This window comes from Gorilla gorilla, chromosome 22 (assembly GCF_029281585.2).
Source record: "Gorilla gorilla gorilla isolate KB3781 chromosome 22, NHGRI_mGorGor1-v2.1_pri, whole genome shotgun sequence".
Lineage (NCBI taxonomy): Eukaryota > Metazoa > Chordata > Mammalia > Primates > Hominidae > Gorilla > Gorilla gorilla.
The window spans coordinates 47,850,974-47,877,662 of record NC_073246.2 but is presented as its reverse complement, the minus strand read 5'-3'; the positions used below and the strand labels follow the sequence as shown (position 1 = coordinate 47,877,662).

The 26,689-nt window shown below is 63.3% G+C and overlaps 1 protein-coding gene across 1 annotated transcript; it reads right to left on the bottom strand.

The window, feature by feature from the left end:
• On the bottom strand, positions 1-26,464 carry COL6A1 (collagen type VI alpha 1 chain). Its single transcript, XM_055373788.2, has 35 exons — positions 25,318-26,464; positions 24,498-24,627; positions 22,691-22,891; positions 20,467-20,626; positions 20,080-20,208; positions 19,977-19,997; positions 19,633-19,653; positions 19,498-19,542; positions 18,371-18,424; positions 17,857-17,901; positions 17,731-17,757; positions 17,267-17,293; positions 17,129-17,173; positions 16,835-16,888; positions 16,620-16,682; positions 15,607-15,669; positions 15,462-15,515; positions 15,281-15,316; positions 14,869-14,931; positions 13,450-13,512; positions 10,277-10,339; positions 9,997-10,059; positions 9,588-9,638; positions 9,327-9,362; positions 8,803-8,865; positions 8,542-8,607; positions 8,068-8,103; positions 4,328-4,364; positions 3,965-3,973; positions 3,347-3,480; positions 2,721-2,830; positions 2,390-2,573; positions 2,081-2,264; positions 1,769-1,798; positions 1-1,527 (listed from the first exon to the last, which is right to left on the bottom strand). The coding sequence occupies exons 1-35, from the start codon at positions 25,412-25,414 to the stop codon at positions 905-907; spliced, it is 3,087 nt and encodes a 1,028-aa protein (XP_055229763.1). The 5' UTR covers positions 25,415-26,464; the 3' UTR covers positions 1-904.
• Positions 26,465-26,689: the final 225 nt, after the last annotated feature.

The following is a 26,689-nucleotide window of genomic DNA, read 5'->3' as shown; positions in this document are numbered from 1 at the left end:
GAGGAGAGAAAACCTTTATTTGGAAAAGTCGCGACATGGATATGGTTCAGAAAAAAACACAGAAGGAGCAAAACTAACATGAACATAGAAAGGGGGCCTTTGATAAAACGTTGAACACATCACTATTCTGAGGAAGGAGAGGTTTGCGTTGTTTCTAGTAAGACACAGCCCTCTGTGGCACCAAGGGGCTCTCATGTCCAGTCCAGGCCCCAGTCTCTGCGGGAGGGAGGAGCAGATGGGGTTAGCACCGTTAATCTCGAGGGTCTTGAGTGCAGCCAGCGCCCCTGCGAGTACTCTCTGAGATCGGGGTCAGTGCTGGTCAGCAGCGGCCTCCAGGGCTGTGGGGCCAAGGTCCAGGCCGGTCACCAGCAGGACCCTCAGGAGACAGGGCTGAGTCGCCGAGATTTATGTCTACAACGGCCTCCTGAGCTTGGTTTCCCAAAACGAGACAGAGGCCAATGGCTGCCCCAAGCTGAGAAGAGCTTGCTTTGAGTTTAATTGTAAAGTAACTGTTAGGTGAGGATTGGTGGGAAAAGCCAGCTATGGGGACAGAGGAGAGGCAGGCTAGTGCAGCACGGGCCCCGAGAGGGCGTCTTGCTCAGGCTGGTGGGACGCAGCACAGAGGTGCCTAGGGAAGGAGCTGCGCGGGCAGGAGGGAGGGCGGGCAGGAGGGCAGGGCAGGAGAGCCCGGGGTGGGGAACCCAGGTGAGGCCAGCTCAGGGCTGAGCCCCAGAGGGCCCTGCACAAAGCAGGCAGCAGCGTTGTGTCCTGGCTTTCCAAGCTTTTCCTTAAAAAAATCTAGCGAATCAGGTTGGTCGGCAAAATTCGCATCACATTTTACTCTGTTTAGTGATGAGTGGGGAGGGGTGGGAGGACAGGGTTTGGTGCCGGCGTGCGGGGTGGGCTAGCCCAGCGCCACCTTCCTGGAGACTGTCTGGTGGAAGACACCACGGAGCAGGGCCTGGTAGCTGGGGACACGGAACAGGTGGCGCTCGCCGTAGGCCACGTCGTACTCGGCCGTCTTGCCGGTGACCAGGACGCGGATGTGGGGCTCATTCACCTGGCGGCCCACGACCACCACGAAGATCTCGATGCCTGCCCGCTGGGCTTCCTGCACGGCCTTCTCGATGGCAGCGGGCGTGGCGCCCTGTGAGTTGCCATCTGAGAAGAGCAGCAGCCTCTTCTTAGCAGCGCCGGACGAGGCCTCGCGGTAGAAGCGGGTCACATAGCCCAGGGCATCGTTGACGTCGGTGGCGTCGTTGATAAAGTCCATGGCATCGACGGCACTGGCCAGGGCTGTGTAGTTCTGCAGGAACTGCAGCGATGCCCGCTCTGGGCGCTGCTGGCCCGTGCCGCTGTACTGCACCACTGCCACCCGCACGTCGTGGGCGGGGTCCGTCCTGCCCGCTGTGAGGAAGCGCTCGGCCAGGCGCTTGGCGAAGCGCTTGGTGGTGTCAAAGTTGTGGCTGCCCACGCTGGCGGAGCCGTCCAGCAGGATGGTGATGTCAGCCGGGGAGGAGAACGTGACTGTGGGGTGGGGTGGGCAGCCGTTAGCATGAGGCCCTGGTGATGCAGCTGCAGTGGGCCGGCCAAAGAGCGTCTAAGCTCCCCAGAGAGGGCACGGCACGGTGGTGCTCAGCCACCGGAGTGAGCCATGCACCTACTCTCGTGACCGCCAGGCCCTCCTCCCAGAGCCCCCTCCTCTCAGAGCCCTAGCCCCAACCATGGTGCCCTCCTCCCCATGTGTCCCGGCCGCCGAGGTACTCACTGGGGCAGGTGTAATCTGGACACTTCTTGTCTGTAAAAGAGAAAAGCCGTGCAGTGTGAGCCCACTGCTCCACCTATAACCCTGCAAGGAGATGTCACAGGACCTCCCGGCCGAGCACAGGGGTGGCCGTGCCCCCGGAGGTCACAGCGAGCTGGGAGGAGGATGCCTCTGGGACAGCCCCAGGCGGCCTCGTGCGCACCTACAGGGGTGGCCGTGCCCCCGGAGGTAACAGTGAGCTGGGAGGAGGCCTCTGGGACGGCCCTGGGCGGCCGCGCGCGCACCTACGCAGATCTGGGACAGCCCTGTGCGCACCTATGCAGATCTGGGCGGTGACATTCTTCAGGAAGGCATCCTCCAGCAGCTCTGCGTAGTTCTCCTTGACCAGCGAGAGGCCGGGCCGGCCCTGGGACGGTGCCAGGCCTTGGCAAGAAATGACATTGAGCTGGTCGGAGCCTGGGACGAAGTCAAACACGTCTTTGATGCCCACGGAGACCACCTGTGGGGACAGACAGTATCGGTGTGGCGCAGCCTGCTCTGCCCTCGTCTTTCTGGGGACAAGGCCACCCTGGCTGGCGGGGCGCCCTAGGCGGGGCAGGTGCAGCCTGGGGGTGGCCACCCCACCTGGATGCCGGGGCTGCAGAGCACGTTGAGCGGTGTGGTGTCCCTCTGAGTGTCTGAGCGCCCGTCAGTGATGACCAGGGCGATGCGGTTGTTTGGGCTGGGCGGCAGCAGCTGGTCCCGCGTGTACTGCAGGGCCTCCCCCGTGAAGGTGCCGCCCGCCATCCACTGCAGGCTCTTGATGGCTCTGCATGGCAAAGGGCAGGAAGGGCCGGTTGGGGCCAGGCCTGCCGCGGGGCCGAGCCCACCTGGGATCAGGGGTCAGGGCCGACCTGCCGCGGGAACAGGGGTCGGGGCGAGGGGTGGGAGGGTCCTGGCCGTGTGGGGCACTCACTCCTTGAGCTCCTGCACGTTCCGGATGCTGGGGCTGCGCAGGCTCACGTGCTCTTGCATCTGGCTGTGGCTGTACTGCACCACACCCGCGTACGACTGCCCTGGCTCGAACTGTGGGACCGGCACCGGGGTCAGGATGCGAGTGCTGCCCCAGGTCCGCATAAGCTTCCCAGGGGTGACTCTATTGGCTGCGGGTGCCCAGAGGGTGGCATGGCCCCCAGGACCTCAGGACCTGGGTCCCCTGCGATTGGCTCCAGGTGCAGAGGGTGGCACAGCCCCCGGGACCTGGGTCCCCTGCAAAGCAATCTTCCTTGGTGGATGAAGCCCTCCTGGGTTCTGTCCATGAGGGACAAGCCCACACCCAGCACTCAGGACTCCAGACTACTGCCCTTCAAGGAGAGGGGGGACCCTCCCTCATCTGGGGCGCCTGTGTAGAATGGGCCAGCCTCGCCAAGTGGAGCTGGAGGCCTGGACGGGCTGGCGCGTGCCTGGCATCCTTGTCATGAGTCGGGAAGTCACAGGGATGCAGCGGTGGCCTCGGGAGGCTGAGGTCTGGCGCGGGCAGGGGCGGCCGGCAGGGTCGGGGTGCACCTGGGCTTGACAAAGCCGGGCGGGGCGAGGCCTCACCTTGACCAGCTCGTCCCGGCTCAGCCGGTCGATGACCTTGACGACGAAGTCCTTGGCAATCTCGAAGTTCTGCAGGCCAATGCTCTCCGAGCTGTCCAGCACGAACAGGAGGTCGATGGGGCCGCACTTGCATTCTGCAGGCGGGGGCGGTGTCAGCAGAGCACGCCCCTCCCCTCCAGCGCCCTGGCCCCTCCCCTCCACCGCCCTGGCCCCTCCTTGGCTGCCACGTCCTCACTTGACACGTTGGGGTCCCCCCGTCTCAGCCCCAGAAGAGCCCACCCCCTCCCATGGCCCCGTAAAGGCCGCTCTGTCCGGCGGCTGGTCAGGGCCGGCGTTGCTCAGCCAGGCTAGGGTGGGGCCTGTGGGCCAGAATTATGGAGCAGGGACCCCCCCAGCCTGCTCCTGGTTATTTCAGTTATGGGTGAAAGAGGGCGGGGCCCAGCCCAACACCCGGGAACCCTGCTGGCTTGGAGCAGGCCCCAAAGGAGGCGGGCAGGTGCAGGGAGCCGCGGGCGGGGACCAGAGTGCCACGTGCTGTCCTGTGACATGCGTGGGACCCAGGCCTCGATCCCCCGCCCCCGGGATCCATTCTCTCAGGAGCTAGAGCCTGGGTCTCACCACAGCAAGCTGAGGAGAGAAAGAGTCAGTTAGACCAGTCAGGGCTGCGTCCTGCGCACGTCAGAAAGGCTTCTACTCTTGGGGCAGCCTCCCCACTTCCCCGGCCTCCTGCCCCGCCTCCCCGCCTCCCCGGCCGCCCTCCCCACGTGGCAGCTCTGCACCGCACCGGGGACTCTCAGCCTGTGCGGGGACCCGGGGGCCTGGGAGGGCTTTGGAGGCCGGTAGGGGCTGGCTGAGGAGCCTCCTCAAGGATGTACCCAGAGACCCAGGCCCCCAACAGTGGAGAGACCCTTCTAGGAGTGGAACAGGCCAGGCTGGCGGTCCTGCTCTCCCTAACGAGGACGGCTTCTCAGAGATACTCACAGCACATTTTCATGATGATGTCCAAAATCTCGCATTCCTGGGGAGGGAGAGATGAGGGTACTGGGGCCATGGACAGCCCCTCCCAGCGGGGACTGTGGGCTGCTGGATCTCCAGGTCACCCTCCCCGGGGTCCCCACAGGGCTGGGTTTGGGCGGGAGGTTCTTTGCAGGTGTGCCCGGTTCTGCCCACTACACCCCTGCTACTGGGCTGGACCCCTGACGTGGTCATAGAAACAGCACAGTCATGGGTCTCCCCATGGCCGTCACGGGTCCCCTCATGGTCCTCATGGGTACAGGTCCCCCCATGATCCTCACACATCCCCCATGATCGTCACGGGTCCCCCCATGATCCTCACACATCCCCCCCATGATCCTCACACGTCCCCCCCATGATCCTCACACGTCCCCCCCATGATCCTCACACGTCCCCCCCATGATCCTCACACGTCCCCCCCATGATCCTCACACGTCCCCCATGATCCTCACACGTCCCCCCCCACGATCCTCACGGGTCCCCCCCGTTCCTCACATGTCCCCCTCCATGATCCTCACGTCCCCCCCCATGATCCTCACATGCCCCCCATGATCCTCACATGTCCTCCCCATGATCCTCACATCCCCCCCCATGATCCTCACGGGTCCCCCCCGTTCCTCACATGTCCCCCTCCATGATCCTCACGTCCCCCCCATGATCCTCACATGTCCTCCATGATCCTCACATGTCCTCCCCATGATCCTCACATCCCCCCCCATGATCCTCACGGGTCCCCCCCGTTCCTCACATGTCCCCCTCCATGATCCTCACATGTCCCCCATGATCCTCACACGTCCCCCCCATGATCCTCACGTCTTCCCATGATCCTCACGTCCCCCCCATGACCCTCACGTCCCCCCCATGATCCTCACATGTCCTCCATGATCCTCACATGTCCTCCCCATGATCCTCACGTCCCCCCCCATGATCCTCATGGGTCCCCCCCGTTCCTCACATGTCCCCCTCCATGATCCTCACACGTCCCCCATGATCCTCACACGTCCCCCCCATGATCCTCACGTCTTCCCATGATCCTCACGTCCCCCCCATGACCCTCACGTCCCCCCCATGATCCTCACATGTCCTCCATGATCCTCACATGTCCTCCCCATGATCCTCACCTCCCCCCCCATGATCCTCACGGGTCCCCCCTGTTCCTCACATGTCCCCCTCCATGATCCTCACACGTCCCCCATGATCCTCACACGTCCCCCCCATGATCCTCACGTCTTCCCATGATCCTCACGTCCCCCGCATGACCCTCACGTCCCCCCCATGATCCTCACGTCTTCCCATGATCCTCACGTCCCCCCCATGACCCTCACGTCCCCCCCATGATCCTCACGTCTTCCCATGATCCTCACGTCTTCCCATGATCCTCACGTCCCCCCCCATGACCCTCACGTCCCCCCCATGATCCTCACGTCTTCCCATGATCCTCACGTCCCCCCCATGATCCTCACATGTCCTCCATGATCCTCACATGTCCCCCCCATGACCCTCACGTCCCCATGATCCTCACGTCTTCCCATGATCCTCACGTCCCCCCCCATGACCCTCACGTCCCCCCCATGATCCTCACGTCTTCCCATGATCCTCACGTCCCCCCCATGATCCTCACATGTCCCCCATGATCCTCACGTCCCCCCCATGATCCTCACATGCCCTCCATGATCCTCACATGTCCTCCCCATGATCCTCACGTCTTCCCATGATCCTCACGTCCCCCCCCATGACCCTCACGTCTTCCCATGATCCTCACATCCCCCCCCATGACCCTCACGTCCCCCCCATGATCCTCACATGTCCTCCATGATCCTCACATGTCCTCCCCATGATCCTCACGTCTTCCCATGATCCTCACGTCCCCCCCCATGATCCTCACATGTCCTCCATGATCCTCACGTCCCCCCATGATCCTCACATGTCCCCCCCATGATCCTCACATGTCCCCCATGATCCTCACATGTCCATGATCCTCACATGTCCCCCATGATCCTCACGTCCCCCCCATGACCCTCACGTCTTCCCATGATCCTCACATGCCCTCCATGATCCTCACATGTCCCCCCCATGACCCTCACGTCCCCATGATCCTCACGTCTTCCCATGATCCTCACGTCCCCCCCCATGACCCTCACGTCCCCCCCATGATCCTCACGTCTTCCCATGATCCTCACGTCCCCCCCATGATCCTCACATGTCCCCCATGATCCTCACGTCCCCCCCATGATCCTCACATGCCCTCCATGATCCTCACATGTCCTCCCCATGATCCTCACGTCTTCCCATGATCCTCACGTCCCCCCCCATGACCCTCACGTCTTCCCATGATCCTCACGTCCCCCCCATGACCCTCACGTCCCCCCCATGATCCTCACATGTCCTCCATGATCCTCACATGTCCTCCCCATGATCCTCACGTCTTCCCATGATCCTCACGTCCCCCCCCATGATCCTCACATGTCCTCCATGATCCTCACGTCCCCCCATGATCCTCACATGTCCCCCCCATGATCCTCACATGTCCCCCATGATCCTCACATGTCCATGATCCTCACATGTCCCCCATGATCCTCACGTCCCCCCCATGACCCTCACGTCTTCCCATGATCCTCACATGTCCTCCATGATCCTCACGTCCCCCCATGATCCTCACATGTCCCCCCCATGATCCTCACATGTCCCCCATGATCCTCACATGTCCCCCATGATCCTCACATGTCCCCCATGATCCTCACGTCCCCCCCCCATGACCCTCACGTCTTCCCATGATCCTCACATGTCCTCCATGATCCTCACATGTCCCCCATGATCCTCACGTCCCCCCCCATGACCCTCACGTCTTCCCATGATCCTCACATGTCCTCCATGATCCTCACATGTCCCCCATGATCCTCACGTCCCCCCCCATGACCCTCACGTCTTCCCATGATCCTCACGTCCCCCCCCATGACCCTCACGTCCCCCCCATGATCCTCACATGTCCTCCATGATCCTCACGTCTCCCCCCATGATCCTCACGGGTCCCCCCCGTTCCTCACATGTCCCCCTCCATGATCCTCACATGTCCCCCATGATCCTCACACGTCCCCCCCATGATCCTCACGTCTTCCCATGATCCTCACGTCCCCCCCATGACCCTCACGTCCCCCCCATGATCCTCACATGTCCTCCCCATGATCCTCACGTCTTCCCATGATCCTCACGTCTTCCCATGATCCTCACATGCCCTCCCCATGATCCTCACGTCCCCCCCATGATCCTCACATGCCCTCCATGATCCTCACATGTCCTCCCCATGATCCTCACGTCTTCCCATGATCCTCACGTCTTCCCATGATCCTCACGTCCCCCCCATGATCCTCACATGTCCCCCATGATCCTCACATGTCCTCCCCATGATCCTCACGTCCCCCCCCATGACCCTCATGGGTCCCCCCATGATCCTCACGTCTTCCCATGATCCTCACATGCCCTCCATGATCCTCACATGTCCCCTCTATGATCCTCACACGTCCCCCTATGATCCTCATGGGTCCTCCCATGGCCGTCATGGGTCCCCAGGGCCTGGTACCAGCTCTTCTTCCACAACCCACCCCCACCTGTGAGCAGCGTCTACAGGAGCACCCATGGACAGGACCCACACCCCAAGGGATGGAAGCTGCAGTGGTCGCCCCCAGCAATGTTCACAGAGCCCCACTTACGTCCGGCCCAGGCGGTCCTTGGTGTCCTGGGGGACCCTGTCCGAGAAACGGAGTAGAGGAGCTCTGAGGGTGAGGAGCCCACTGTGCTTCCTGAGCTGAGACAGCCCCCACCCCCAGGGCCCTGCCCCTCATCAAGCCCACCCCTGCCCGGTCCCTCCCTACCCAGCCCCTCGTCCACCAGTGACGGTGCTGTGAGGGCAGCTGGGGCTTTGCACACTGGTGGTCCAGGCGGCCATCCCAGGTGGGCCCCACCCTGAGGACCCGCTGTGTCCCTGGGCTCGGCTCTGCTGCCCTGGCCACCACCTGGCCCTGGTGACCGGCACCTCCCACCCCCAGGGCCTCCCAGATGACGTGCTCCCCAAAATTCCCTCCCGCCGCCTCCCACTCTCCCAGCCTCTTCCAGCGTTCCCCAGCCCCAGCATCCAGCGTCCCAGGCACAGCCCACCGTGGCCTCACCCAGCCACATCCACCCACCTGGGGGCCCTCGGGACCCCGGTACCCCTTTGCTCCTTTGACTCCTCGGGGTGCAATGTCGTTGTTCTAGAAGGGAACAGCGTTGTGTCAATGGACCGTGCACCACCCGGGCATCTGCACACTGGCCCCGTCCACAGAGTATCCAGCAGCCGGGGCCCATGAGGCCTCCCCAAGCTGGTCCTGGTCCACTGCCCTTCAAGGGCCCAGCCCTCTGTGGCTCAGGTGGACTTGGGGCTGGCCCTGCCTCCCATCCACACTTACATCGTCTCCGGGGTCCCCGGCTTCTCCCTCGTCCCCCTTGAGGCCGGGGTAGCCCTTCGTGCCCTGCAGTGATGGGAGAGCACTTGGTTAACAAGGGTTTTATTTTGTTTTTAGGAAGTGGAAATTTTAAAAGGAAAAAGATAAAGATAAGAGAGGCACTCTTCTCTTCCCTTCCCCAACCACACACATTTCCTGGGCTGGAGAAACTGGGTCCCGGAGTGGCCTAGAGAGCCGTGGGGCGGCCTCTGGGGCTGGGCCTGCCCTGCGCACCGAGGGGAGATCGGTCACCGGGCAGTCAGGGCCGTGAGGGGACCGACAGGCCACACCACAGTGGGAGCCTCGCAGGGCCTGCTGGAGCCGATGCCGACTGGGGCTGTGGCCACAGACAGTGGGGCAGCCGTGGGTGTCTGTGTACCCCGTGTGTTTGCTTGGGAGCCTGTTTGCACATGTGTGTTCACACGTGCGTGTCCGTGTGACTGAATGTGTGTGTGCCCACAGCCAGATGGAGGAGGGGGTGTACTCACGTTTATCCCGGGAGGGCCCCTGTTGCCCGGATACCCCTGTCATGGAAAAGCAGGGCAGTGATACCAGGTTCTGATTTGAGAGGGGAGGCTGTGAGGGCGCACAGCGGAAGGGCCTGAGCTGACAGAATCCCGGCCATGGAATTCCTGGGCCAGCCGGCGGTCCTGGGGCCAGCCCGCCCACCCAAGAGTGTCCAGTCCACTAAAGAGGGCGCCGCAGGCAGCTTGGGCATGTTCCTGTGGGCTCAGCCTCCGGACACTTACGGGGAAGCCAGGGAAGCCCTCGGTGCCGTTTCCAGCGGGGCCGTCTTCTCCCTGGGGGTGCAGAGTAGCCGTCACCGTGCGAATCGGCCAGGCCTGGGATACCCACTGGCCGGCACAGGCCCGGGAGCACTGCACCCGCAGGGCCCCTCCGTCAGCCCAGAAGCCAGTTCCCTCCCCTGGGGCCACCCTGCTGGTCCCCATGGACCCTGGGACCCGGATCTCGGGGCAGGAGGGGCCCTGCCGAGGTGGCCTCTGGCTCAGGTGCTGACTGTGGCCAGGAGCCAGTGATGCTGTGGGCACTCCCGGCCCGGTCAGGGACCCCAGGCAGCTCCACAGTGCGGGGCTGGGGCTTCCCAGGGCCTCTGGCAGCCAGGCCTCCGCCCCAGGGCCTGAGCTGTTGGACACTCACCCTTTCACCCATCAGCCCGGGGTCTCCAGGGGGTCCGGCAGGTCCTGGGGCTCCTCTGGCACCCTGAGGAGGAAGAGGAGGCATGAGGGGAGCAGGCTCGGCATGGTGACCTTGGAGGGAAGCAGGGCCCTCCTGGGGCCGGGAGAGGTCCCATCGGGAGCCAGGACACCCAGGGCCATAGAGTCCTCAGAGGGCGTGGGGCCAGCACTGGGCAGACAGTGGGTTCTGGATCCTCAGGCCCCCCCTGGGTGGGCGGGTGTGGGTGGGGAGTGGGACTCACCTCGGACCCTGGGGGACCCTCATCGCCTCGGTAGCCTTTAGGTCCGATAGGGCCAGCCTCGCCCTGTAGAGAGATGGATATGGCACGTTGGACCGCAGGCCTCATCCAGCCTGAGCCCTCCCTGACCCTAAGCTGAGGGTCTCAGACCAAGAGGCATCAGGGCCCCCAGGCTCCGGCCCCAGTCCCATCAGCGCAGGGGGAGAGCCAGGCCCACTCTTGGGTCTGACGAAGGGCCTGCACGAAGGGCCTGGGCACAAGTGTTGAAGCCCTTCGGTGGGCGCCCGGCTGGTGCCTCAGGCCCCCACGGAGGGGTGAAGCCTCTCCCAGATGACTTCGGTGGGCGCCCAGCTGGTGCCTCAGGTCCCCACGGAGGGGTGAGGCTACAGGTCCCCAGGCCGCAGACCACCTGCCCCTTCTCCTATCAGAGTGGCTCCAGACTGCCCTCCCTCATGGTCCCCTTTGGGCCTGGCCTGGTCCCCTTAGCCCACCTCAACTGCAGGACCATCTGTGGGCTGAGCCTGGACACCACCCTGCCCCCACCTGCACCTGAGGCTGCCTGCTGGACTTCCTTGAGTCCCCCACATCTCATGAGGACCCCCTGTGGGGGTCTATTTCCAGAGCTGGCCCCAGCCCCCACCTTTGAGGGCCGGCTCCGTGGACAACTCCAGCGGCGAGTCCCTGCCCTTCCGAGTCTAGCCCAGGCACCCCAAGCACTTCCCAGCACGCCCGGCTGAGCCAAGAAGGGAGCCGTGTGCACATCGCCCGGCCCACCTGGCCCACCTGGCCCACCTGGCCCCAGCCATGAGCCTGGTCGGACGCCTGTCCCTGGCCTGTGGTTAGGCTGATGCTTCCTGATGAGGCCTGTCCGGTGGTTCAAATGTTTACAACTTTCCCACTACCAGACTTGGCCCATTCACCATCCTGACCCCGTGGCCTCCACCAGGCAGACGGGAGGCATCTAGTGTATTGCTCTCCCTACCCCGACTGTGCAAGCACCCAGGCCTGGCTGTGAAGCTCCTGCACCCTTCGTGGTCAACGCCCCAGCAGTCAGGACTGCAAACTTGACTGTGGACTTTGCACATGGGCCTCAAGGAGGTCCAGAAGCCCACCAAACTTGGGGTTCAACAGGGGTTAGTCTGGTACCCTGAGACCCTGCCTTGGGAACACAAAAAGGGGGCCAGGAGGAAGGATGGAAAGGAGGTCTCTGTGCCCTGGGCCAGGTGAGTGGGAGGCAGAAGGCCTGGACCTCACCACACACAGTCAGACTGTGCCACAGACAGCAGGCCAGACTGGGCAGTTTCTGCAGAGCAGCTGCAGAGGCAGCTCACTGGGGGCACCTCCTGGGACCAGCCCTGAGGGCCCAACCGCTTCTGGCATCCACACAGGGAGAGCTCCATGCTGGGCAGGGTGGAGGGGAGGGGTAAGGCTGGCAAGGGCTGAGCAGGGAGGTTCCGGGAGCAGGGAAAGCCCGGAAGGCCAGCTGGGAGCCCAGCGTCCCGATGGACAAATGTGGCTCCAAAGCCACCTATCCACACCCCCGGGCCCCGAAAGGTCCCAGGGAGGCTCCAGGTGAACAAGTGCCTGCCTCGGCCAGGCAGCTGTGAGTCATGGGTCACATGGTGCCCTGGTCTCAGGCGTTGGGGGAAACCTCCTCCAGGACAGCAGCCTAGAGACTATTCCCAGACCCCCAGGCACGGGACCCGCCAGCCCCTGTGCAGCCTGCCCCACGGCCCTGGAGGCCCTGCAGCCGGCCTGCTCACAGGACTGCCTCTCTTACCACAACCCTTTGAAAGTGGCTTTGTTTTTTCTTATAGTGGCTATTGATTACTTTGAAAACTGAACATATAAAACAGGCAGGGTGTGATCAGAATTCTCTGAGCAAGTCCTGGCCTCTGAAAGCTCATTCCACCAAGACTTTCAGCTACCAAGGTCTGGAGCAGCCTCCCAAGCCTGGAATGTGGCCCTGGGCCGTCCCCTCCCCACAACCTGCCACTGGCTGCATGGCCTCTCCCACGCACTGTGCCCTGCACCTGGCCCTGTCCTGGGTGACCACACGGGAGGTCAGATCAGCCTCAGGGCTGGAGCCCCGGGAGCTCAAAGAGCAAAGAGGATCAGAGACTGAGGCCGTGCACTTCCCCAGGAAGGTGTCGGAAGCCCTTTCTGCCCCTGCCGTGAGCGGCACGCAGGACCAGGTGGACGAATGGCCCAGACCCCGCCTGCCAAGCCCTGCCCTGGTCCTAATCTATGACACAGGTATTTTTAACAGCTGTGTAACACCCGTTGGCACCACAAAAGCACGATTTCACCTCGTGCACAGAAATACAAATGTGACTTGCACTGGGACGGCCTCTCCCATCTCCCTGGGTCTGAGGCCCCGTCTTGGCTGGATGTCTGAGACAGCTGCCGTGCCCAGGGTCTGGCCTTGTGTGCGGTGTGTGGGCAGCTGCGCACATGGAGCCGTAAGGTCGATTTGTCCACAGAAGCAGACAAGCTCGGGAGCACAGACTTGCTGTCTCCGGGCGTGACCGTGTGGAGGCCTTCCTGTCCCCATGGGGCAGGTGAGCTCCGGGAGGATGCAACGGCCCAGCCCAGCCTGCGGGCAACACCACACTGGAGTTACCATCATGGCAGTCATCAGAATGGGGGAACAGACAGAAAGCCGCACGGCGTGCACAGCGATTCCAGAGGCTCGGAGAAGGGAATTTAGAATGAGATGAAAGTGCATTTTCATCCTGACACCCTGGGATTCTGGAAACTTCCATAGCCTCACAATCCCCAGTTGACCTCCAGCCACAGTCATGCCTGGCTCCTGACCCAGAAAAACAAATGCTGACCAAGCTCCCAGTGTCTCCCAGGGGCTCCAACACCTATTCCTCACTGTGAGGCACCCTTGCCCCGGATGGGCCCCCAGACAGCGCTTCTCCACCTGGGCTGAGCGTCTCAGCATCAGGCCCCCGGGCGCTGGGCCTGCTCTCAACAATCCACACCAGCCCGGCCCAGGCCGCGCCTCACCCCCTGCAGCCGGCTCCCACGCAGGGACACCCCCGAGATCTACAGAAACACAGACACCCTCAAACGGAAATGAACAGACCCCCAGTGCGTGAGCTGCTGGAGCACTTCTACCCCCAAAACCCGAATTGGCCAACGCCCCCCAACCCCACAGCGCTTCCTACCGGGTCTCCAGGGACACCAACGGGGCCTTCTCTTCCCTGATCACCCTGCGGGCCAGCTTCACCCTGAGGAGAAACGAGCCGTGAGTGTGGAGCTGGGCCATCCTTGGGGAGGACGGCTGCCCGGGCACGCTGGGAGCCACAGCGTGCTGTCCAGGTGGTCACTGGGCTGTTCCGGCCTTCCCTCCCCGCACAGCCCCTTCCTGGCCTCGCCAAGCGTTTCCTCGGCCCACGTGCGTGGCCATCGGCGTGGCTGGCTATGGCTATCTTCATTCAGGAGGCCGGCAGCTCCTCCTGGGGCCCCAGAGGCGTCCCTGCGTGCACCCCTGCTTCTCCAGCGAGCTCCGTGGACCTGGCAAGTGTTTGTAGCCACGGACTTGTGGCCCGCTGGGAAGCTGGAGCTGTGTGGCTGGCCCTTCCTCTGGGCTCTACCTGGCTGTCAGTCTCATATCCTGATCTCAGAGGAGTGGGCCTAGAAGGCAGTCTGAGTCACTAAGTCACACGATCCCTGCTTTGACGTCCCCCCGACCCCTCCACGGGGGCTGTGCGCTTCTGGGGAGCTCCCAGGGAGGAGGTCAGAAATCCCCCACCTCCCACTGGGGAGCCAAATCCCTCGGTGGCGGCGACTCTGGCCCTGGCTCAGCTCTCTGGCCCTGCTGGAGCCCCGCCTGTCTGTCACAGCACACGACAGCCGCGTGTCCTGATTCTCGGACAAGGGGGCACCCGGGGGCGCTGCCTCTGAGGCCTGGCGGCTCGGCTGGGCACACCAGGGCATTCTCTCCCCCTCACTCTGCCCGCCAGGCCCTGGCTCTCCCTGAGCCGGACGGGACTGAGATGCCCGGAGTCTGCCAGCTGCCCCGCCCCACGTCCAGCACAGCTTTCCCAGCAAGTCACAGGGACAGAGAAGGGCCCTGTGCTTCTGCACCCTGAGGCTGGGCTGTGGGGTGGCCTAGCGAGGCCCACGGCCCACGGAGCTGAAGGTGGCGGGTGGCCTCTGAGGCCGCCGGTATCTCGGCTCTGGGGCGAGTTTTCCATGTCAAGACTTCCCAGGCAGGCGCCCTGCAGGCCTAGCTTCCTGTCTGGGGTTCTGACCCAACGTCCTCACGCTGGGAATTTTAACTAAGGAAAATTATTCCAAAGAAGAACCCAAGCTCGGATGCAGAAACGTGGATGCCGCCTGGTGGGAAAGTGGGCACCGGGTCCACGGGCAATGCCTTCACACAAAACAGGTCCCAGCATCAGGCATGTGGCTGGGCGCCGGCTTCAGGGGCTGCCCTCCCTGATGGCGTGGGGATGGGCTGGCCACATCGAGGGGCCACAGGGGCTTCATGACGTGTCCTGTGGCTCTGGAGGCCTGACCCAGCCCCAGCCTCTGCCTGCCCCTTCCTGGGGTGGGTCCCAGGTCCAGGAACTGTGACTCACAGGGTCTCCTCTTGGTCCCCGCGTGCCTGGGGTCCCCCGTGGTCCTCTCTCTCCAGGGCCGCCCTGAGCAGAGAGACATGGAGGGGAGAAGCCTCAGCTGCTGGAACTCACACCTAGCTGGGGTGGGGCTTGAGGCCTGGCCTGGACCGACTCCCCCAGCAGGACCCCTGGGAGGGGCCACCCCTCCACCGCATGCCCCACGGTTGCAGAGGCCGGAATGTCCTGGTTCCCCAGGTCCCACCCGCTCTGAGACTGTGGGAAGAGGCGTCCTGGACGTGTGGGTGAAGAAACCCATTTGTCCTGGGCAGGAGGCCATGGCTCTCAGTGCTGGGAGGGCCAGACTGGGCCGCAGAGGCCACGTCCACAGCTACACGGTGAGGCCAACAGTGCAGGCTGCTCCTGCCCCACTCACCCGCTCCCCGGGGGCACCGTCAGGTCCTGGGTTCCCCTGGGATGAAGAGAAACAGACGCCGGCGTTAGTCTGGTGGACACACTGCATTTGGTCTGAGGGACGTGGAGCAGACCCCGAGCAAAGAGGATCAGAGGCTGAGGCCATGCACTTCCCCAGGAAGGTGTCGGGAGCCCTCACTCACCTCGTCGCCCGCCTCTCCTTTCTCTCCGGGGGGACCAGGCTCTCCCGGCTGGCCCTGTGGGGAACAAGGGTTGAATGGTCGCTCCATCTCCTTGACCCTCCCTGGGCCCATGCCTGGCATGTGTGGGGGCTGTGCAGCTCCTCACCTCGTCTCCAGGTGGTCCCGAGCTCCCTGGTCTCCCCGCCTCCCCGTCAGCTCCAGGCTCGCCCTGGGGAAGACCGGGGGAGTCACACACGCTGGCAGGGGCGTGCACCAGGGGTGCAGCCGTCAGAGGCCACATCCAGGGCCTCTCACCCATACTTCAGGCCACTCCCTCTGACCAACACCGTCTGAGCCCGGACCCCCCAGCACCCTCAGCCATCCACAACCCTGCACAAAAGCCTCCTGGAATGTTCCAACCTTGTTCCCTGTGAGGCCCAGCCAAGGGCCATCTTGTCTAAGGGGCAGGATTTGGTTCCCATTAGAGAAGGCACAGCTTTGCCAGGCTGGCAAATTGGCAAACTCAAATCTAGGGCCTGGAGGGTAATCTGGGAACTTGAAGATGAGATTTGGAAACCGTCTGCTGGGTGCTAGGAGCTCGTCTGGGAATGTTTGGGGTGGGGTCAGCATTCGCCTTTGTCTTCCCCAGCACTTCAGTTTCAACAAAGAAACTCCAGAGAAAACACCAGCAACGGCGACTCAGCTTTGTCAGACGAAAAAGCTCCTTCTCCCGCCTCGTGCTCCCGCCCTCCCACCCGCTCACCACCCTCCTCCCACCCCCGCTCACCACCCTCCCACCCACTCGCCGCCCTCAGTGCCACCCAGCCCATTCTCAGTTCTGAGAGCCATTCTGGGCTGCAGCTCGCAGGCCAGGAGTGACGCGGTGGGGTCCCATCTGTGCCGAGCAAGCGGCAGGTGTGGGGGACAGAATGGCGGAGGCCTGAAGGCCCTCGGGCTGCAGGGAAGGCTCCGGGCGGGAGCGCCACGGCCGCTGTCCCCACGGTGGGCAGTGTCCCCGCCGCTCCTCTGCCTGCCTCCAGCCTCCACCAGCTCCTCCCCTCTGAGGCCACACGGGTGGCCGACATGCTTGGACCAGGACTTGCTTCCAGGAGAGGTTTCCAATTCAGCGCTTGGCCAACCGTGAAGGCCCTGGTCCTCCAGGGGCCGCGAGTCACTCACCTTTTCTCCTTTCAGTCCAAAGGCGCCGGGGTCTCCCTTGGGGCCGGGGGGTCCTTGAATGCCCTGGAGAGAAGAGGGCAGCATGACACCACCGGCAGAGGCCACCGCGGCCTCTGGCAGCAGCCCCAGACCGCCCAGACAGAAGTCAAAACGGTCCACACGAGGTGCTGCTGACAGCGCTAGTTTTAAAGTATCAGTGAAAGGAAGTGACTTACGTCAAACCCGGGCGAGCCCTTGCAGCCTGGCAGGCCTGGGTACCCCATCTCCCCCTGGAAAGAGGAAGAAAACTAGAAAATCTGACGGCCAAGTGGGTAAACTGAGGCCCATCACCTGTCAGACTTTGTGCCCTCCGTGCCCTCCACTCCCTCCCTGGAAAGCCCCACCTAGCAGACACCCCCCTGGCGTCACCTTCACACCATCCACCCCACTCCTCCGTGTCCCTCCTGCCGGGATCACCTCACCCCATCCCTCCCTGTCCCTCCCCGTCCACCCCATCTCCCCCCGGTCACCTTCACGCCGTCCACCCCGTCGATGCCACGCTTGCCCTTCTCTCCCTGCGAGGCGGGAAAACCAAGGCAGGAATCAGATGCAGGTCAGACATGCTGCCGTGGGGGCAGAACTCCCCCCTCCCAGCAGCCCACGCTCACCTTGTAGCCCTTGGGTCCCCTGGAGCCCTGCAGAGACAGGAAGCGGGTGTGAGGGGGTATTTGGGGTGGGGAGGGCAGGGCAAGCCTGGCTTAGGCCCACACGAGGCAGGGGCTTGGGTGCCCCCAACCCAAGGGGGCAACATCACTGCTGAGAATCATGGGGACTGACAGTGATGGGGAGGGGCCGCTCTGCAGAGGGTAACCGCCCGGGGGACCCCCGGCTCCGCAGAGGGTAACCGCCCGGGGGACCCCCACTCTGGGGTGGGGTGAAAGTGACACAGGCGCCTTTGCTGGGTGCCTGTCCTTGTCCTTCCAGATGGAGGGGACAGCGAGGGGCGGTGGAGCGGGTCTGCCGGACATGTGGTCTCCCGTTGGGGACACTGTCCTCATCCCCGGGGACACCCTCGTCCAAGATGGCACATCTGCGCCTGGAGAGACCAGCTCTGAGGTCGAGCCTCACTCACCTTCTCCCCACGGCTCCCTTTTTCTCCCTACACACCCAGCGGAAGAAGAGGAAGAGGAAGGCTTGTCAGTGCTGTGCAGGGCTGAGGGCACCACCGGGCTCGGGCCAGGAAAGGGGGGGCACGTACCTTCATCCCCTGGTACCCAACAGGTCCGAGGTCCCCGGGCCTTCCCTGGAACACAGGAGGAGACGGTGAGACACCCCTGGAGGAGCAGGGGCAGGGGCCAGTCCCACCCAGCCCCATACCCCTCCCTCCAGCCCAGCCTGGTCAGGCCGAGAGAGCGGCCCTGCTGCACGGGGCCCATGGTGCCGAGGGCCTCCAAGGTGGAGCTGGGGGAGGGAAGTCTATGGATAGGATTTGGGCCAAGGAGCCACGGCAGGGGCCCCGGACGGTGCTGGCCTGAGCACCCTGGGCCACCTCCCCACCCAGCCCCTCCCTGGCAGGGGGGCTTAGGGGCTGCCTGGGGGGATGTGTGGAAGGATGGCTGGGCTGTGGCCCCTCCAGGTCTGCTCCCACCCACAAGGAACAGGCAGTGTGACTTTGGCACTCAGAACCCAGACATTCTTCCGGAAGTTTCCGAGGCCTAGTCGTTCCCCGCCTCCAGCTTCTTAGGGCCCCCACCCCACAGTCAGGCACTCACAGGATCTCCGGCTTCTCCCTTCTCTCCTGGGAGCCCCGGCTTGCCTCGTTCTCCCTGGAACACAAAACAGGTCAAGGTTGGGGCAGCCCCGTTTCTTTCTAAAAAGCTGGCTCACAAAACAGGTTTTTAAAAAGACGCTTCATCCAGCCTTCAGGGATCACAGGGCTTTAAAGCACCTTCCCCATCACATCTGGTCAGCCTGGGTCTGGGAGCTCCAACCCGCACGCCAGCTCCCCCCACTCCCTGCCTTCGTTCCTGTCTGCTCTGCTTTGCTGATCCCCAGGCACAGGTGGGAGGGACATGCAGCACAGAAGCCCCCCAGGGCCACGGCTCAACCCCCAGGAAATGGCCATGGGACTCGGGCCCACAGCTGCTGGGTTTGATGGTTTTTAGGAGAAGCCAGAAATCTGAGGTCCATGGGCAGCCTCATGGCAAGTTGTAATTATCAGCAGCTAATTCTAACGTTTAAGGTCATCCTGTGTGAGCCACACACAAGCAGGGGCCCCACATTCTCACCCTCCGATCCCCAGAAAGGTCCTTCTGAACAGAGTGCGGCTGAGGGCAGGGCGGACAGAGACACCCTCAGAAGCCCCCAGCACCCCTGGGACAGTCCATACCCTGCACAGGCCAGAGCCTGCCTGCTGGACCCTCACCGTCCCCTCTACCTGGACCCTAGTAACACCGCCAGGGCAGCCCACACCCTGCACAGCCGGAGCCTGCCTGATGGACCCTTGCCGTCCCCTCCATCTGGAACCCGCCGTCCCCTCCATCTGGACCCCCGCCGTCCCCTCTACCTGGACCCTAGTAACACCGCCAGGGCAGCCCACACCCTGCACAGCCGGAGCCTGCCTGATGGACCCTTGCCGTCCCCTCCATCTGGAACCCCGCCGTCCCCTCCATCTGGACCCCCGCCGTCCCCTCTACCTGGACCCTAGTAACACTGCCAGGGCAGCCCACACCCTGCACAGCCGGAGCCTGCCTGATGGACCCTTGCCGTCCCCTCCATCTGGAACCCCGCCGTCCCCTCTGGATCCTCATGGTGGACTTGGGTGCCCAGGAGGCTTTGGTCCTGCCACCCCCACTCCCAGGCCCCACAACACATGGGAGGAGCAGGAGTCACCACTCACCTCAAAGCCGGGGTCGCCCCGGAGCCCCGGAGGTCCTCTTGCAGGCTGCAAGGCAGAGGGGACGGTCAGCCAGGACCCCAGACTCAGGTTCCCAGGGTGCAGGGCGCGGGGTCAGGGGTGGGGGGGCACACTCACCTGGCATTCGAAGGAGCAGCACTGTGGGGGGAAAGCATGGAGACGAGTCAGTGGGAAAGCCACGGACATACGGCTGGGACACAGGGTGACATGCGACCCAGGCACATGGGCAGACGGACACACGGATGGACGCACAGGCGGACACATGTCCCAGGCACATGGGCAGACATACAGGTGGACATGCAGGGGGACACACATCCCGGGCACACGGGCAGACACGCAGGGGACATGTGTCCCGGGCACATGGGCGGATATGCACAGGGACACGTGTCGTGAACACACAGGTGGATGCGTGGGTGGACGTGTGCGGACTCACGGCTGGGGGTGGTGGGGAGGGCTCTTACCACTTGCTCCACGTTATTTTTCTGAAAAGAGAAATGGAAACGCAGAATTACTTTCCACCTGCGGCCGCCACGGGCCTCCCCGTCTCCTGGGCAGGGGCCTCACAATCATGTCCACGATGGTGTCGATGGTCTGGCTGATGGCCTCCTCTGCGTCGCGGCTCTGGCCCCAGTCAGCCGCCGTGAAGTTGCGCCGGTACGTGTGGTCCGTGGCGATGATGCTCAGACGCGGCTCCTGGGGGCAGTGTTCAGGGCGGGCTGAGCAGGGCTGGGACCCCTGACGGCCAGGGCCGCTTCCCACAGGGCCAGAGGGGAGGCTGGGCTGGGGCGCTCCAGGCTCCTCAGCAGGAGGGGCTGGCCTCTCAGGGGCAAGGGTGGCCGGCTGGAGAACCCACACCCTCCCAAGGACCAAAAGACGGTCCCAGCTGCCAGGGGCCTTGCAGCCGCCACTCCCTGTGGTTGGGGGCATCTGCCGGGGGGGGCCGGTGCCTACCAGGTGGTCAGGTGTGATGGCCACCGAGAAGACTTTGACGCCCAGGTGCTTGGCCTCGTTCACAGCATCCTCCAGCCCCCCACAGGGTTCCTTGTAGCCCTCCAGGGGGTGCCCGTCGGTCACCACAATCAGGTACTTATTCTCCTTCAGGTGGGAGCCCCTGGACAGGAGAGGGCAGCGTGAGACCTCGAGGCTAGGTGGGGGAACTGGAGGGAGACCCAAGCCCGTCCGGGAGGTGCTGGTCCCTGTCTCACCGGGAGGAGCCGCCTCTCTTTGCTGATCCTGGCTGTACGGTGGGGGTTACTAAAAAGAACCTCACCATGGGAAATAACGCCCTGTGGTTCTCATTTCTCTAAACTGCTTTGGAAAATCCACGCCCTCCCAGGAGAGGCACCCATGACCCCAAAGGAGGCTCGGTTCCTGGGGTGCCCTGGGGCGCAAAGCCCCTGACCAGTGAGTGGAGGCTGAGGGTGGCAGGGAGCGTGCCCCTCCAAGATGCCCGCCGCGTCTACCCACAAGCTGCCTCAACTCAAGGCCGCTTGGTCACCGTGGCTCTTGCAGGAAATCGGTGTGATGAGCAAACAACAGGGCGATCCCTGAATGCCCTAAATCCAACCCCCCGAAAGGGAAAGTGGGAGCAGCAGGAAGGAGGGCAGCATTGCGGGGCAGTCGGGCAGCCTGCTGGGGACGCTGAGCATCTCGGCCAGAAGGGCGAGCTCATTTAGGGGAGTCGTGTCTGTCTGCGGCTTCCACGGGGGGCCTCACTCTGACGTGCATGGCCACGTCCCCCAAGCACCCCCTGCAGACAGCAGACGACTTCCTGCGACTCCAAGTCCCCCAGGTCCCAGCCTGGCACCAACTCTGGAGGGAAGTGGGCACAACCATTGGAAAGGGAATGTCCGGCCCACACCGGCCGTGTGGTCCTCCGAGACCGACCTCAGGGAGAGGCTCTCCCCGCACCCCCCGCACCGCCTGGCTGGACAGGGCAGCCTCGGGGGCCCCCACTGCGATCCTGAGGCCTCGTGAAGGGCTGGGTGTGGGGAGACCACGTTCCCCTCCGGACACTCTGGGGCTTGCGGCCCCTGCGTCCCCACAGCTGGACACTGGGATGACAGGAAACCCCTCAGTCCAGAAAAACCCCGAGAAAGCACGTGCTTCCGGTCTGATGAGTTTGTTTCAGTGATCCTAGCCCTGCTTGGTGTTGATGCTGTGGGGAAAACCACCCGTCTCTGTCTCTCTCAGTGTCTCTGCCTCTGTTTCCGGTCTCTCTGTCTCTGTCTGTGCTTCTCTCTGTCTCTCTGCCTCTTTGTCTCTCTCTCTCTCTGCTTCTCTGTATCTCTCTGTCTCCCTCTCTGTCCCTCTGTCTCTCTCTGTCTCTGTCTGCCTGTCTCTGTCCCTCTGTCTCTATCTCTCTATCTCTCTATTTCTGTCTCTCTCTGTCTCTGTCCCTGTCTCTGCTTCTCTCTGTCTCTCTGCCTCTGTCTCTCTGTCTCTGTATGTCTCTGTTTCTGTTTCTCTGTGTCTCTCTGTCTCTGTCTCTGTTTCTCTGTCTCTGCTTCTCTCTGCCTCTGTCTTTTTCTGTCTCTGTCTCTCTGTTTCCCTCTGTCTCTCTCTCTTTCTGTCTCTGTCCCTGTTTCTGTCTCTCTGTCTCTGTCTGCCTGTCTCTGTTCCCCTGTCTCTGTCTGCCTGTCTCTGTCCCTCTGTCTCTGTCTCTGTCTGTCTCTCTCTGTCTCTGTCTGCCTGTCTCTGTTCCCCTGTCTCTGTCTCTGTCCTCCTGTCTCTGTCTCTGTCTGTCTCTGTTTCTCTCTGTCTCTGTCTGCCTGTCTCGGTCCCTCTGTCTCTGTCTCTCTTTGTCTCTGTCTCTCTCTGTCTCTGTCTCTCTCTGTCTCTGTCCCTCTGTCTCTGTCTCTCTTTGTCTCTGTCTCTCTCTGTCTCTGTCTCTCTCTGTCTCTGTCTGCCTGTCTCGGTCCCTCTGTCTCTCTTTGTCTCTGTCTCTCTCTGTGTCTGTTTCTCCCTGTTTCTGTTTCTCTCTGTCTCTGTCTGTCTCCGTCTCTCTCTGTCTCTGTCTCTTTCCTGCCCACAAAGTGGGTCAGGGAGGCCGTGCAGCCTCCAAGAGAACAGGGAGGCTGCAGCTGAAGCCGCACAGGGACCCGAGGCCAACCCCAGCCCAGGCTGGGTACCACGCGTGAGAGCTGGCGTGGGCAGGAGGCCGGGGGCCACTCACCCCACGAGGAGCTGCTCCAGCCCCTTCTTGATGGCGCAGTCGGTGTAGGTGCCCTTCCCAAAGTACTTGACCGCGTCCACGCTGCTTTTGAGTGCGTCGCGGCCGCCAGGCATGCGCGTGAGGCCTTGGATGATCTCCACCTCGTCACTGTAGTGCAGCGCGCCTGCGTTCCACACCAGGTTTCGGTCACAGCGGTAGTACCTGCCAGGAACAGGCATGGTGGGCGTGAGGCGGGCGGCCCCTGGCACCATCGCTACCCGTCCCAGGGCACGACGTCACCCAGATGGACAGGCTGCCCCACCCTGGCCGTGGCTGACACACAGCTGGACTTGCCCTGTGGCCCTGAGGCTGGCCCTTCTGGAAGGCTATGCAGGCGGGTGTGGCCAGCAAGCGACCTGCGCCCCGATCCCTCAGGCCCTCAGACCAGGAGCCCTGAGCGTGTGGCCCTGCTGGGGTGGGGTCCTTGGGCCTGCAGTGGGGCAGCATGACAGTGGGGGAAGGAGGCACCCCGGGGATCTGAGCAGTCCCCTCGCTGCCCCCTGAGCACCTGAGCCTGAGGCTCTCAGGGGTCTGCTCTGCCCCAGCCTGGGGTGGGCCCACCTCTGCCCCACCCACCCTCCCGCCCATTCAGCAGAGTGACCACGGCGCCTGCAGGAATCCAGTGGCAGCGACGTGGGGATGACTCCGCCCCATTTCACAGGTGGGAAACTGAGTCATGGGGAGACTGAGTAAAGGCAACAAGGGCGACTCGGGGGACGCTGGGCCACGTGGCCGCCCCTCCCCGGTGCCATCCACAGCCAGACCCCCCCACACACACTGCCGCACGGGCCTGGCCATGTCCACTAAGCTCAGGGTTTCTGGTACCAATGGCTCCTGCTGGGCACGGTGTGGGCTGGAAGGTCCACCCTGCTGTTACCGGCAGCCTCTGACTGTGCCCCTTCTGGTGGCGGGAGGCTCCGGCCCAGCGGCCAGTCAGCAGGGTCAAGGAAGACGGGGGGTGCTACGCCAGCTAAGCTGTGTCCCCACTGCCAGGGCCCGTCTCAGTGGGGGAGCCCCGTTCTACATGCCCCCCCCAATGGCCCTGTGCACCCATGGGACCGACTCCCCTCTCCCCCCCGGTCTGTCCTCGGCCACACGCACAGATGGAGAAATGTGGAGCAGAGGGTGCCGTGTCCCGAGCCCAGAACCAAGCCTGGGGGCCCTGGGGCTGCAGAGCGACACCCCTCCCGGCTCCTGAGTCGGGGACCTTCAGAACGTGGGATCCAGGACCCAGGTAGAAGCTCTCACTGCCCACGGAACGAACCAGGGTCCAGGTGGTTAGTGAGGGGCTCCCGTGCACCAGGCAGGACTGCGTGGCTGGGCCAATGCGCTGAGCCCTCTCGGTCAGCCTGCGGGAGCCTCTCTTCCCTACATCTCAGCCTCACTGTCACCTCGGCCCTGCTGAACAGGTGCCACCCCCGCGAGCAGGGTCTCAAATCAGCTCACTCTGGAAGGCGCTGGGAGAGGCTCAGACCAGCTCACTCTGGAGGGCGCCGGAAAGGGCCCTGGCCTCACTCTGGAGGGCGCCGGGAGGGGCCCCGGCCTCACTCTGGAGGGCGCCGGGAGGGGCCCCGGCCTCACTCTGGAGGGCGCCGGGAGGGGCCCCGGCCTCACTCTGGAGGGCGCTGGGAGGGGCCCCGGTCAGGGCAATGCTCGCCCTTCTTAGAGGGGAGGCTGAGGCCGTCGCACCCGTGTTCCCCTGGGCCCCCACCCCTCCCTCCAAGAGTCCCAGAAGCACAGGAGGAAGGTCACGGGGCATCCCTCCTACCTGTCCCTCAGGTTGTCGATGAAGCGCTTGGTGAAGGACTTGACTTTGTCCACGAGGGCCCCGTAGGGCTTCAGCCTGAGGGCCACACTCTCAGAGGTGTCCAGCACAAAGAACAGGTCCACGGGGCAGTCTGGCCGAAGATGGAGGAGAGGGGCCTTCAAGCTCTCGCCCCATTCCCCGAGTCTCTGCTGGGCCTGCCCTCCGGGCCAGCCCAGCGCCTGCAGCACAGAGCCCCGGGCCCGGAGAGGCTCTCCCGGGAAAAGGCAGCAGGACGTCCGTAGGTGGGGACAGTGGGGAGGGGGTGGAGTGAGACCCCAAACCGCTCCTGTGCCTCGAGGGGAGTCAGAAACCTTCACAACCTCCCCCGAAGGGCAGGGCGTCCCTGGCACGGGACGGGACCAGTGAGACCTCACGGGAAGGTTTCTCGCTGGATTCAGAACCAGCAGCGGCACGACTTATTCTAGAACGGGGCGGGGGGGGGGGGGGGCGTGCGTCCGGACTCACTGCCAGGTGAGGGGGCAAACGGATTCACGGGGCGCTGAGACAGCCCCGCACCAGCTCCCCCTCGCCAGGGAGCCCCTCCCGAGCTGCCTGCCGTCCGGCCCCGCTGAGAATGCTGAGTGCTGACCCTCTAGGGGCCCCGGCCAAGGCCTGGTGGGGCAGAGCTGGGCGCTGCAGCCGCCCCGAGCGGGGAGTGGGGTTCAGGGGCTCCAGGCCCCCAGTCTGCAGTTCCACGCGTGGGAGGGGACCCCGCGCATCTGGCCCTGGCCGGCAGCAAAGAGCGGGGAGTCTGGAGCCTGCACCCCGAGCCACCACTCACCCTGGAAGGCCACGGCCCTCGGGGTCTCCGGCTCATCCTGCGCGGCTGTCCAGCAGGCCTGCAGCAGCAGGGGCAGCAGAGCACGGGCCGCCCTCATGTCTCGGGCCTGCGGTCACCACACAGCGCGGCCAGGGCAGGGAGGGCCGCCGCCGCCGCCCAGAGACCGAGGCTGCCTTCTGCTCCCAGCCAGAGTGAGAGCAGAGGGCGGGAGGGCGGGAGGGGCGGGCCGGGGCGGGGAGGAGCGGCCCAGTGAGTCACCACCTCCTTGCTGGGGTCTCTCCCTCCAGAACCAGCAGCAGCTCCGAGCCCAGGGCCCCGCCGGCTGTGGCTGGAGAAGGCGGTTTCCCTGGCTGGCTCGCCGTGGCCTGCAGTTCAGTTCCTGTGTCAGGGAGGAGGAAACTGCAGCAGCTGAATCAAATGTCTGAAAACCAGCGTGTCACCCAGAGAGAGTCCCTTGAAACATTTTTCGGTAGTTTCCAATCCAGACGTCTCCATGTGGGACGCACGGGCAGGCTCTCTCGCCTCTTCCCACCAACCGAGGTCCTACAGAGGACCTCGCTGTGAGCTGAACTGTTGCTTTATCAGATCTCCGCGTTCTTTTTTCACGTAAATATTTCTTCACAGTATAGTCGGATACGTATTTGCCAAAGATATTTCAGTTTGTACCGTGGGAAGACAAAGTTGCTCATGATATAGTTGTTATGTATGCTGTGTGTGGAGACAGAGAGACAGAGAGAGACAGAGACGGTGAGAGAGACAGAGACAGAGAGACAGAGAGAGACGGTGAGAGACAGAGAGACAGAGACAGAAAGACACAGAGAGAGACACAGAGAGACAGAGGAGGGACAAAGACAGAGAGACAGAGAGAGACAGAGACAGAGAGAGACAGAGACAGAGACAGAGAGAGACAGAGAGAGAGAGACAGTGAGAGAGAGACAGAAAGACAGAGACAGAGAGACAGAGAGAGACACAGAGAGACAGGAGAGACAGAGACAGAGAGAGAGACAGAGAGACAGAGACAGAGAGACACAGAGAGGCAGAGAGACAGACAGAGACAGAGAGAGACACAGAGAGAGGAGAGACAGAGAGAGAGACAAAGACAGAGACAGAGAGAGGGACAGAGAGACAGAGGAGAGACAGAGACAAAGACAGAGACAGAGAGAGAGACAGAGAGAGACAGAGAGACAGAGAGGAGAGACAGAGAGACAGAGATGGAGAGACAGAGACAGAGAGACAGAGACAGAGAGCAAGAGAGACAGAGAGACAGAGACAGAGAGAGACAGAGACAGAGAGAGAGACAGAGAGAGAGACAGAGAGAGACAGAGAGAGAGAGGAGAGAGGGGCTGTCCCTGCTATCACCTGGGGGTGGGCT

Excerpts from the sequence above, each read along its gene's own strand:
- COL6A1 (XM_055373788.2), bottom strand. The coding sequence starts at position 25,414 with ATGAGGGCGGCCCGTGCTCTGCTGCCCCTGCTGCTGCAGGCCTGCTGG. Across the intron at positions 18,425-19,497 it reads GGGGCGACCCCGGCTTTGAG|GGAGAACGAGGCAAGCCGGG; the intron begins GTGAGTGGTGAC and ends TTTGTGTTCCAG. Across the intron at positions 15,670-16,619 it reads TTGGACTGAAAGGAGAAAAG|GGCGAGCCTGGAGCTGACGG; the intron begins GTGAGTGACTCG and ends GGTCTTCCCCAG.